The sequence below is a fragment of the Taudactylus pleione genome, unplaced genomic scaffold (assembly GCF_031769625.1).
Source record: "Taudactylus pleione unplaced genomic scaffold, aTauple2 ptg000256l, whole genome shotgun sequence".
NCBI lineage: Eukaryota > Metazoa > Chordata > Amphibia > Anura > Myobatrachidae > Taudactylus > Taudactylus pleione.
Genome location: NW_028284658.1, coordinates 14004624 through 14017589, shown reverse-complemented (window position 1 = coordinate 14017589; position 12966 = coordinate 14004624). Strand labels below are relative to the sequence as shown.

General features: G+C 39.6%; 1 protein-coding gene across 5 annotated transcripts in view; it reads right to left on the bottom strand.

Moving 5' to 3' along the window:
* Window positions 1-236: 236 nt before the first annotated feature.
* Window positions 237-12966, bottom strand: part of RALGAPB (Ral GTPase activating protein non-catalytic subunit beta) — a 99862-nt gene continuing 87132 nt past the window's right edge. For all 5 annotated transcript variants that reach the window (XM_088480664.1, XM_088480661.1, XM_088480662.1 and 2 more), the window contains 10 exons: window positions 12205-12357; window positions 11765-11974; window positions 10701-10859; window positions 9517-9682; window positions 5609-5731; window positions 5353-5486; window positions 4414-4522; window positions 3443-3521; window positions 3209-3357; window positions 237-2933 (listed from right to left, as the gene is read on the bottom strand). In XM_088480664.1, coding sequence (XP_088336790.1) covers window positions 2743-2933; window positions 3209-3357; window positions 3443-3521; window positions 4414-4522; window positions 5353-5486; window positions 5609-5731; window positions 9517-9682; window positions 10701-10859; window positions 11765-11974; window positions 12205-12357 — 1473 coding nt within the window. In that variant the 3' untranslated portion in view covers window positions 237-2742. The remainder of the gene's footprint in view (window positions 2934-3208; window positions 3358-3442; window positions 3522-4413; window positions 4523-5352; window positions 5487-5608; window positions 5732-9516; window positions 9683-10700; window positions 10860-11764; window positions 11975-12204; window positions 12358-12966) is intronic.

Below are 12966 nucleotides of genomic sequence, written 5' to 3'. Positions count from 1 at the left end.
ACGGATCGGAAGCTGATCGTGTAGGTGTATGGGCCCTATTACACTATTAATGAATTAGGAAGCAAAATTCGAGAAAACGTACTCAAGTACAAGAATCACTGCCCGTGGCGGAGCTTCTAAGAGGTACCAGGTATCTCATGCCATATGGCACAAAAAGTATAGGTGTATGAGGACACATCTGTATGTAAACTTCTCACAAGACACTTGCTAGTACGTATGAATTAAACACACCACGGTTTATTTTGTTAAATAATTTCCTTTAAAATTTATTAGACTATATGTGTTACATTCAATATCTGATGTGTTCCTTTCAGAGAAAGGTGACTGGCATGAATAGAAACCATATTTTGTGGCTTAACAGGAAAAAGGTTACAGGAAACCTGCTAAAGAGAGTCAGTCCTTCCTATTTACAATGACTCCACAGCTCTGTGCTAACACCCTATTTACATAGAAATTACAGTAACTGGGGAACAAAATTGCATTTTAAACACACCGAAATTCCAGTGTCCATGACTTGCAACAGGAACTTAAAAACAGCATACAAATTTCACTTCTGTGGGTGCAAAGTAAGTGACTAAATGTGCCGCTTACAAATAAGGAATTATTTCATAAAAATATATATATATATATATATATATATATGAAGCTGTTACAGGCTTGTTTTTCAGTACAAGTGAAAGAATGGTTTTGGAGTGCAAAATGGGGGTTATCTTTAATCTGCAAGCAAGATTAATGAATAAACAGAATAGTTTAAACTTTTAAAAGGAAACTACGAATCATACCAAGTCAGTACACCACACAAAAAGGCAATAATTCAAGTGAGATATTTTAGATAAATGGAACAAAAAGAAAAACCCTGGAAGGCTAAATTAACAGAAACAAAATTATGTACATTTAAAAAGTTTTAGTCTATTTACCCTTATAACACCAAAGGGGAACCAGCCCCTCTGACAATGTAATAATTCCTTGTACAAATCATAACTGATCGAAATTAATATGGTCTGAATAATTTAGGATCTCAGATAATAGCAATGTAATACAACACAAAATATGCAGGTGGCAGAAAAAAGAAAATTGATTATAAAAGGTACTGCAATGACTTGGAAAGGACAGTTGGGATCTTATCTTAGGGGTAGATAGAACGGCTTTTAAGTTGCATGGTTATTGCCATCAACAGGACCCTATACAATTGATTACAAAAAAACAAAACATTTAGAGTGCAATAATCAAAAATTAGTTGGGCTGTGCTTATGACAACTCACTCAAAAAGAGGAGTATTAAAAGTCAAGTTATGCATTGTTGTTCCAGGTCCTGCGATTCAACTAGATACCACAGGGAAGCACAAAAAATCTGAAATTTCGTGGCCACCTTCAATTTAATTTTTTTGTGCATATTAGATAGATAGATAGATATCCATCTTTCAGAAAAGTGTACATTTTGTTATGGTTATGTCCCTTCAATGCTTACATTAGGTTCTACATCCGAATTCTTAAGAAGACCATTAAACAACTACAATTTTAGAGCTTATTACACGTAACCATTTCCAAAAAAAAAAAGACTGCATTCTGGGAGGTGTCAGAGGACCTTTGACCCTACCAGTATTAGCTTGTAATAAAAAACAAACAAAAAAAACAAAAACATGTATTCTAATGGACAAATCCCTTCATCTCAGGAAATCAATATACTTTTAATAGAAAAAAAAAACAAAACCCTACAGAGGCTTAAGTATAGCGGAAAATGCCTCCTTAACCTACAATTACAAAATATGGTATTTAAAAGGGATAAACTGAACTACTATATAACATGTGAATGGATATTAGCAACTGCAGTTGAAATATATATAAAACAAATAAATAAAAAATGATGTAGTTGTTTAAACCAGATCAACAAAGTGGACCATATTTAATATGGCTAATCACCTATAGGCGCTGCCTACAATCTGGAGATCCACGGACAATGGCTAAGATGCTGAAAATGCAGCTTTAAAAAAAAGAAGATTTGCAGCCCCTTTGGAAATTAAGGGGTTAAACACCACCTCAGAATAAATGTGATAATTCTGATGGTTAGAGAGACCATAATTACGTAGGGTGCATAATGTATCTGCATGCACCTCTACAACAGTCTTTAATGATCTTAGTGGCATGACAACTATATATGGACTAGAAAAAAAAACCTACAATTAGTGAAAAAATAAAAGATTGCATACATATTGTGAGGTTTCTCAACCTCAATATACGGTCTCCTTACTAACAGGCTTGTTGTGATTGTAAGGCTAAAAACGCACTAGAAGGAGAGGTGTTAGCAGACTGCAATCGCCTTTCATATAAATGCAGACCATTTTATGCACAATTGTGGTATAAGATCTGTTACAGAGTGGCGTGTATAAACCTTATATGGCAAAAGCCCTCACACATCTGTCCACAGTCTTCCTCACTCAAGCCTCAGATTTTCAACATTGGTGCCTCAGTTGTGGTGTTGGCCACTACTTGAATTGAAGATCCACGTGCTGCTTAATAAACTAGTTACGAAATGTGGTCAGTGACCAAATCCTCTGCCATCTCCAGTCAGTATTGGATAGAATCCAATTGGATAACACAGATTGTATTTAAAGTGTCTTGTTACATAGCCCTACTCAAGCACACACTTAGTGCAGCAACTCTTATTTTTGGTTTCCAGACCCTGCCAGAGTGGCCCTTTATACAAAGTCATCTTCCTCTGGGCCCCGGAGTAGGGATTTTGGTTTTAAGGAGTGCAGCTCTTTAGGCCAACGTCATGGAAAAGGGATGTGTAAAACTCAGGCTCGAGCTGCCTGTTCCTGTACTTGTTGACTATATCTGTGATTTTCTGCTTTCGGCGCACATGTGGTGTGTTGGAGTCGCTTTCTAATCTCTTTCTTCTGCAGATGTTGATGACTGTTTGTCTCACTAAAAAGCCTGAAAACCAATTGAAACGCGTCAGTCATTATACAAAATTCTTCAAGGATATACCTTACATTTCTGGAGAGGAGAAAAAGGTTAAGTACACGTCTTTAGGAGTGTATCTAGTGAACTACCATATGTGTTAGGCAGTGTTATTTCTTACTGCTCAATAATCCCCTAGTGTGCTATTAATCCCATTGTCTCTGCTGTGTAGGAGATGAATAATGCATTGTAGCGCGGATTTAAATCAACCTGGTGCACTTGTCCTTAATGTTACAATTACGGCTTACCAAGAGCTCTCCTGCTCACCACCATTCCATCCACCAAAGGAATAACCATATTGAATTTCCCCGAAGCCCCATGTACTTTAACACGGAACAGACCAGTGTACAGAGGGTGTATGAATATTACAGGGACTTCCTTATCAGGCGTGCTGTTCCTGAAGAAACATAAAACCATACATGATCACAGCTTAACAAACACGTAACAAGTCAGGAGACCAACAAGCCATGTGTGATGGTTACCTTATAGAAGTGCTGCTGTTTGTTGTAGTCTCTATACCAGTGCTGGTCTCTGCCACTAGGTCTGAGAGTGGGAAGTTTTCTGGATAGTAGAGATACTATTATTAAGTTTACAAGTCTGTAATGTTTGTCTTGCAGAAAAAAGGTGATGAACAACAGAATGGTAGACTGGGGGTCTGATTCAGAGATTTACACGATGCTGATATTTACGCAGTTTAAGCGATTTTTACCCGTTGTGCATGCGTGAAAGCTGTACTTAGAATGTGCAGCAACTGGTTTGCGAATACACTCGCACAGAGGATTCACTTGCAATAGAGAGCGGTTAAGGAAACTCAGGCTGCCTGATCATTGAAACCCTGTTTCATGGGCATGTATAAATTAGCCATTGCCTTCTCCTTTGTAGTATGAGAGCTCTCAGCGTGTCAGGAAAGATCCAGTATTTGAAACAGGTCAGACTTTACTCAGAAGCTGCGTGACTGCCCGATCTGCGTTTATGTACCCGATGTTTACACTGATGCCAGCTGTTGGACGGATATGAGAAGGCAGCAGTGGGAGTCCCTATGCTCGAGTAGGCTTTGGAGACATTAGCATATTTTCACTACTGTGGTCCACGAGAGACCACAGTTGCGATTACATTAGCATAAATCTCTGAATCAGCATCAACTTTTAGTGTGCATGTGAGAGCAAGTCTATGCAAGAGCAATAGGAGAAAGAACAAGAGAACAAAAGGGTGGTGAGCAATAAAAGAGCAGGTAACAGATGGATTGAAATTAAATAAAAATGAGATTAACTGAATGAAGGTGGCATTTTGAGGCAACAGGGCAGCAAAGATAATGAGGTAAAGGACAAAGGAAAAGCATTTGTTGAATGATGCAAAGAGGAAAGATATGAAGAGGAAAAATACACTATAGGCTGCAGGGATTTAGAGATTCTATAACTGTGTGTTTTCCAAGTGAAGGTTGTAAGAACTGTACCCAAGTCATCATACTGCTCCAGCCACACAACGGCCACCTTGGTCTCTGGTCCCATTGGGGGGATGGTGCGTCCATGCGGCAACTTCTTAGTGCGAGACGTGGGACTGAGCTGGAAAAAAAAAAAAAACATCTTCTGCTTTACAACTAATGACACTGGGTTGGGTACGGGATGCTGGCGCTCGGGATCCAGGCGGTCATAATCCCGATGCCGGCATCTTGACAGGGTTAGAATAGGTATCCTACCCCTACCCCACCTCTGCACCCTAAACCTAACCTACCCCCCTAGTGCCTAAACCTATCCTCTACCTCCCCCCCCTCCCGCAGCCTAAACTGAACCCTTCGCCCTAGACTCCCCCTAGTACCTAACTCTAATCTTAACCCTCTCCCTAACTCCACTACTTACAGTCAACATGCTGGCGCCGGGATTCTGACCGGTGTCGAAATTCCGGCGTTGGCATTCTGAGTGCTGGCATCCCTCACACCGGGATTGTGACTACCAATGACACTAAGGGGTACATTTGAAATGTGGCGATTTTTCAAAGGCGCTATTTGTATTTACTATTAATGCACCTTTTGCCTCTCGCAGCCAAAACTGCCAAGAGGCCGCTTAGTAAATGTACTATTAATTTTCCCCCATTTCCTCCTCCATCCTCCATAAGTGCTCCAAAGAATAAGTTTAACCTGAATGAAAATCTAAAAATATTGCCACATGAAATGTACAGTATAACTCCAAGAATCTTCCTAACTGTAGATGATTTCAGTTATGAATGCCTTACTGTGGTCATCACATTAAAATTTTATAAAGTTTTCTGAAGTGCTTCAAAAAAAATAAAAAAAATAAAAGATAATAGTAAGCATATCAATTACATTTTATGTCCCAAATTAAGTGACCTCTGTCTCTTTCAGAGATAAAATTTCAGCCATTAAACAGGACCTCACCCTCTGTGTGGAATTCAAACTTTCTGTATGATTAGGGAACAGTTCCAATGTTAGAGGTTGCTTTAAAATTCCAGGCAGAAGATCCATGTTGGAGTCACTTTCCTGTTCTGACACATTACTGTCTGAGGATTCCGCTGACATAATAAAAATAAAAAAAAATGTAGGAACTTACAGTTGATCATATCCTTTATCATGTGTAAACGAGTGTCAGGTTTTACAAGATGTATATTTGTATATATGTCATATTAGAACTTACTCAAAGAGTCTGCTGCTGATGGCACAACAAAAGCAATCTCAGTCAGGGCATCTGCATAATAGAGGACTTTCTTCTCCCCGTTAAATATACTCCCACCTGTATCCTCTGCAGTAATAGCTTCATCTATATAAGTGATTAAGCAAAATGTCAGATGAATTACATAGTGAAACACTGATTACAGTGTAAAGCTCAGTGGTATACCAACTTAAGAATAAAAACTGGGCTGTAACCGGTTAAATGATCTTGTTAACTGTATTGTGAATGCTCACTGCTGTTTAACCGCATCCCTGGCTTCCTTTACATCGAAAATAAAAACATTTCTGTCAACAAGATCTTAATACAATATATTTAATTACTTCCTCCAGGTAAAACTTTTGGCACAAAGGGAGAAAGAATACTCAGTATGCATACACATTACCTGTTTTGTATGAAATAAATATAAATTACTCTTCGCTAATGGTCTTGTTTTTCAAAATTAAATTCCCTACCCCATTTCATTGTAAGTGCCCCTCTTACATCTATGATTATTTTGAATATAAATTAAACTGAATACATTGTGAAATCCATGGCCAGTTGCACAACTAAAAATTAGAATTGTCAACTTTATGAGAATTGTCCCTTTTATGCATTGTTTGCACTTACAGATGGGTCCTCATACATCTAGCCTCCTTGCGCCTTAAACAGGCCTTCTAGTCGCGCCATGCTGTGGCTCGGTAAAGCAGAGCGTCTTTTTTGAGACTTTTTACCTTCAAATGTGTCTTATTTGCATAGCGATGTGAATAGATAGCACAAGCAGCTTATGTTTATTAAAATGATATGCAGCATGCCTATGTTCTGTTAGCGAGTGCGGGTGTATCTGCATGCGAAATGCTACATTACAGTGTCAGCGGCTGTAACACTAACGTAGTGTTTAGCATGCAGATACACCCGCAGTCACACAGAGATCATAGGCATGCTGCATATCATTTTAATCAGAAGCTGCTTGTGCTATCTATTGCATCGCTATGTGAATAAGATGCATTTGTTGCACGAAAAGACGCTCAGCGCTACCAAGTCACACGGCGCTCCTGCGTTGTATGTGGCGCAACTTGTTGTGCATGGAGGATAGATGTATGTGGACATTGAGACCATCGCGACCATCACCTGGCTGCTCGCAATAGCTGTGGGTGGTCACCCACAGCTATGCAAGCGGCCAGGAGGCCGCACAAAAAAACCCCAAAAAAACCCCAAAACGGCCTGATTCAGAGCGTCCGGCTCTGAATCAGGCCCTTTGTCTTTGGGAGGGAACACACTCTGAAGTGACAAGCAGGCCCAGGAACACACAGAAGTCAATTAGGATAGGTTTAACTTTGGGCCTGACTATACTTTAGCTCAGTGTTCTCCCCAGGCTGTTTTTTGCGGGTGCACCGCCTGGCAAGAAACAGCCTACCACCCGGCATTTTGGGAGCCTGCAAGTGGGGACAGTATCTGGGAGCTGTATAAAAAGTACCAGATCCTACAGACTTTACAGCTTTTTCATAATCAGACGACTGGGCCTCTAATAAGAAGAGATATAATATATAATATGTTGTTATTTCAAGTTTAAATCACTATAAGGCTAGGGTTTAAAACATTGTATTATTATGAAGGCCCCCACCCGGCTGGAAACATTTTCTGGGGAGAACACTGCTTTAGCTGCATAATACTAGGGAGTATATTTATTAAACCTACACTTTAGTAAGTATACCACTAGGAGTCAGATAATAAACTAGAGATGATGAATCTCCAGCTCCTTGAATTGGGCCTTTACCAATTATAGTAAGGGACTAATGATTAAAACACCCACAAAAGGCCATGACCTTGTGAAAACGCATTGAGCATCCTGGAAGACAAAGAGAAGAAAATGCCTCATGAATTTTCCATCAGAAGATATAAAAAGATACGCATGGTTAATATCTAGAGACACCAGAATGCCATTCTCTAACAGCCTAAAGATTTTGCAAGAGAGCATGAAGTCCCCCCTGAGTGGCTGCGACTGAACCCAAAGCCTCCTGACCAAACAAACTTTGGGGACTAAAGACTGACCCAGAAGCCTCCCCATAAAACTTAGTGGAAGAAAATATTTCTCCAATGCTAGACACCATCAGCACAAGTTGAGCAATGGCGTTAGCCATTGACATGGACCACACAAAGTGAGACCATGTTACATTAGCTCTAAATTAATACAATTTGTAATTTTTGGAATACGATATGCATCAGTCCATATTAATGTTATTAGAATTGTTACAAAATAAATGCATGTGGAAATGTCTTTTTTTTTTGGAACGGTTGCTCACACAAGAGTGCTATGGAATATGTGTGCACTATATAACTGATAATAAACGACTATTATATTTTTTTTATATGGCGCCACAAGGAGTCCACAGCGCAATACAATGTACAGAAACAGTATGAACAAAACAAGAAAAGGATTACTTACAGTACAGAACATAGACAAGGTTTATAAACATTGCTGCATCAGCAGTTGTAATACCCAAATAAGCATCAGGACGGCAGAACCCAAGGGACAGGTGCCAATGAAGGCAGTGGGGAGGAGAGGATGATAGGAGAGTGGGGAGGAGAGGATGATAGGAGAGTGGGGAGGAGAGGATGATAATAACAAACATCATTATAAAACAGGGCTGTGGCGTCTGTACGTTGAACTTTCGACTCAAACACCTTTATTTTACTACACTAACTTCTTCAGGAATGGCATATGTATAGTATGTATATTAATGTAAATTTATTAGTTATAACAAATTTACTATAGTACAATTGTAACACAAGGCATATGGCTCATCACCGCCTAAATAAGGCTACTTAGAGTGATTGAGTATAAAATATAATTTATTTTATTCAAAGCTACAGTTTTGTTTTCAACCAAACTTTATTGTTCTCCAAACAGAGAACAAGCCAGCCTGCTGTGCTTAGCCATGGCTTTCTTCCCCCCTGCAACACAATACGTGATTTCACTGTGATACAGTATATATTCTCTCCAATAACTAATTTGTCGAATTAGCTATTAGTTAGGGCGCCCAAAACAGCAGTCTGGGCGCCCTAACCAGGACTTTACACGGGTTTAGCCGTTTTACACAGCTAAGCTCGGTCTAATAGGGCACGATGACCGTGATAATTAATGAGTGCCCAGAACAATTGAATTGCAACACTGGACGCCCATTAATTATGGCCACCCACAAAACAACTGAATCACCCCCAGAGTTGCTTACACTCACAGATCAGTTCCTGGTGACTTTTTACTTCACTAAGCAGCTACAGTTTGGTTTTCCTCTCATTTTCAGCAGAGCTTTATTGTTCTCCAGAGAACAACTGCTGCGTTGCTGGTATTTGTTTTACCTTTCTTAGTTTCAACAACACTTTATTGACTTTCTCCTCCTGCCATTTAGCGCTTTTTCTGTGAGACTAATGATCAGGCTCATGTGTTCAGACACACATAAAGCCAATCTGGAGGAGCACCTTGGAATGAATTGTAGACACCTAAAAGAGAGTTCATATGATTTTACAATCCCGAGATCATATGTTTTCATTTTAGCTGGAGTTAGAATATTTTTACTGACTCCACAACCCCTGTTTTACAAATGTCTGAGGATTGCCATGCCATGACTATTTTAGGAAATCGGACTAACCAGACATGTGGCAGTAGGAAGGGTAAATTTGAGAAAGGAGATATGCAAATTTTCTGTAAAGATACTCTTATTGAATTGTTGATACGATTTATAGAATCTGAAGGTTTCAAGAAAAGAAACGGAAACACCATTTCCTCTAAATCTAAGTAAAAAGCCAGTATCCTATAAAATGCTCAGTTGATGTTTATTCTAAGTTAGTAAGTCACAGAAATTAATCCCAAATCAGTACATACAATCCATACATACCCTGATCTTGCTGCTCATTCTCCCCAATGCAGTTGATTGACCAGCTTGTAGACACATGACCAGTCCAACCTGGGTGCTTCCCTACATACACAGGCCAGCCCAGTGACAGCAGGAACTCCAGAAAGTGAGGCTGAACATTACTAGAAGACTCTACATTCTTCAGGATCTAAGACATGCCACATAAGAGTGAAAAACAACAACTATACGTGTCAGCACCTTCCTATGGGGAAAATTAACCAGCATAGGCCCGTATTCAATTTGAGCGGACCCGCGATACTTTTTCGCCTCCCGGACTATTCGCCTACATCGCGTTTTTTGCAGGCGGAAAAGTTTCACGAGCGTGCCCGCGTATCGCCGTATTCAATTTGAAAGTAGGCGAAAAAGAGACCCGGCGAAACTTAAACAAGTGGAAAGAACTGTCAGATTTGGGGAAATCTGCCTGTCACCCCCCAAAAGATGCTCTGACATGGGGGTTAGCTATGGTACCCCCGATTTGGCTTGCTGAAGGTATTTGGTGTTTTTAAACGGGCTCAATAGCTGCTAAATAGCATTTTTGTATAAGTGGTGCAGAATAGTATTCTGAAGTTTTTTTTGCAGAAAATAACTTATCCCAGCAAATTTGGGGTACTTGAAAATGAAGGCCAGCATATTTAAAAGTTGCTAAAGTTTAAAAAAAAACATGAAAAATTCACCTGCCACAAGCCCCTGCAATGAAAAAAACACCTGGGGCATACTTGGGGACCCCCCAGAGTAAAGTTCGCTAGTTTTTAACTTTGTCCTCCAACATTTTTTTTATTCGCCCCCAAATTCAAAGTGATTTTTTGGGGTGTTCTTAAGTGTTTTTTTATTTTTGACACAGTCAACCTTTGGGGAACTGTCTGAAGGCTGCACGGGGGTTCCCGCAACATTGCACCCCAAAACCCCAATTCTGCACTTTTTTCCGCCTGCTATTCCTATGCGGAACTTTTTTGCCTATTACATTGCACTGACTTTCCGCCTAGGCAGAAAGTCTTTCAAATTGAATACGGCGATAGTTTTCCGCCTGGTGAAATGACATCATCGGCGAAAATTTTCCACCAAAAACACATGAAAACTGATTTTCGCCTCAAATTGAATATGGGCCATAGTGTCCTACATTGTCAGATATAACTTTTTCCATAATAAGCAATGCTAGTCTCGCTCACCTCCTGGCTTGTTTTCTGTCCAGCTTTCATGTAGAAAACAAAAACTGTATCGAAGGGACGACAGGGAAGCAAATCCAAGTATCCAATATCATCAAAAAACCCAGGGATGTGAGAGTCAAGTCCAATGAGATGAGGAGGTAGACGGCTATTTACAGGTTCCTAAAAAAGAAAGCTTAAATTACAATTACCTACTGTATATTATGTGCAGTAAAAACCTTAACCTCTTACTTATAACAAAGCAATATGGAAGCCTGGGCTTCTACTGGGTGAAGAGACACCTAGGGGGCAATAAGAAGACATACTTTGATTGTGAAAAGGATTAACCTTTGTGTTGGGTTCTTCAAACATGTCTCACCTTACAAAATTACATTTATTTAGTATCCATATACTCAGGATAACATATACATTTATATTTTGTGATTATCTTCTGGGTGTACTAACTGGGTAAAATTATACAATGGAGTATTACAAATGGATTTTCTTCTCCTAGTTCTGCCACATAAATGCATCATAAAAGAACCAATTTAATTCACTATTCTATAAAATAAAAAAGGTAGATTTGGTCACCTCACACTTAACCAGCACATGTAACAACTGGAATGCATACTGACCATGATGGTGAAGGGATTAAGCTTAACATATAGGTAATATATACATAGCTATAGTGCAAGCATAAAAAGAAACAACGTCACTTTTACTTCCAATACTAGTGACAACTTGCACTCATATTATTATTTATTTATATAGTGCCCCAAGGGATCCACAGCACCTTACATAGTGTATAAACAGAAGCAGTGCAAGAAAACTAAAACTAAAAGATAAAACAAAAAAAACTTGCAGTACAAAACATTGCAGTATGTAGGATGCAAGTGATATAACTAGTTCTGCACATGCAGTCTTAACACCACAAAAGCAGTGCAGGCAGTACCCAGAGGTTTATTGATGGGAATGGGAGGATAGGGTAGTATAAAAGTGATGGAAGGAAAAACACATGGGGAAGAGGGCTCTGCTCCCGAGAGCTTAGAAACTAGCAAGTCCTGATCAATTGAAAACCCCTTACTTACTTTCAGTGCTTCAAGAGACAAGAACCCAAAGTGTGAGAGGAACAAGCGTGCAGTCTGGAACTCCTGTGCAGGAGGTGGCGGTTTGCATTCAGTTACAGGGTCCGGATAGCTTTTCTTCTTAAACTCCTCCTCTTTCACATGATCCAGCCCAGCCTCATAAGCAATCTGTTTAGCCATACCAAGCTTCAACTTTTCATGCCTCTGCTCCAACTTGGAAAACAAATAATGCTCCAGTATTACACAAATATATTTAAAATCATTGAGTTGGATGGTGTCTGATCTTCATAATGTGTTTTAAATCAACCAGAAGGAAAAAAAATGAAAACCACTCCACTACCTATTAAAAGAGTATCCAAGTTACATACACTACAATTTCCCACCTGAATCACAGCCACACCTACTATCTACATTTCGATTCCCACTTCAAAATGCAATCTCACCTCTTCAGTAACAATTTCATGCAGGTCTGGAATGCTAAGATCAGCCTTAACAAAAGGGATCTTATCCACCTCCTCTGGAAATGGACGATGCTTTACACTGTACTTGACGCCCACGTCATTCTTAGGCTCTGGCCTGGCTTCAGGAATGAACATCTGAAAAACGGAAGGCAGAAGTTAGTGAGACATTCTCCTGAATCCCCATTTTACAGTGTCTGAGAAACATTGCAGAGTTTATATGCTTGCTTGAAAACATAACTAGATTCAATAGTAAACATTTAATATATGTGCTACAGCTAAACTTCTCAGACAAACCAAAACAGGCTAAGGGAAGTAAACAACATGGATAGTTGACCCCAGGGCAAAACATTTTGTTTTGTCTACTGCAAGTCCTGTAGCGAAAAAGCACGTGGGCAGCGACTTCAGGAGATCTATAAATTACTGACTGATGATGCCTCACACATGGGAACCTGTCTTGGAATCGAACTACTGGTCCCGGAAAAGAAGCAGGAAAGGGTACCCTGGGGGGAAACTTGCCATTATGCTGTTTGTCAGGGGGCTTGCAAGTTGACCATTTAGCCTGTCTATAATGCTGCAAAGCTCCATGGAAAGTGGAAAACTGACCCTTGTTTTCCCAAAGGAAAACAAAGCAGCAAAACCTAGGTTCCTTGGGGTTAGTAGCGCTGGCAGGAATAATGTAACTTTTCCCAGTGGCCTTGAAAATTATTTTGTTAAAGCACTTTTTATTAAAGTATCACATCAAAT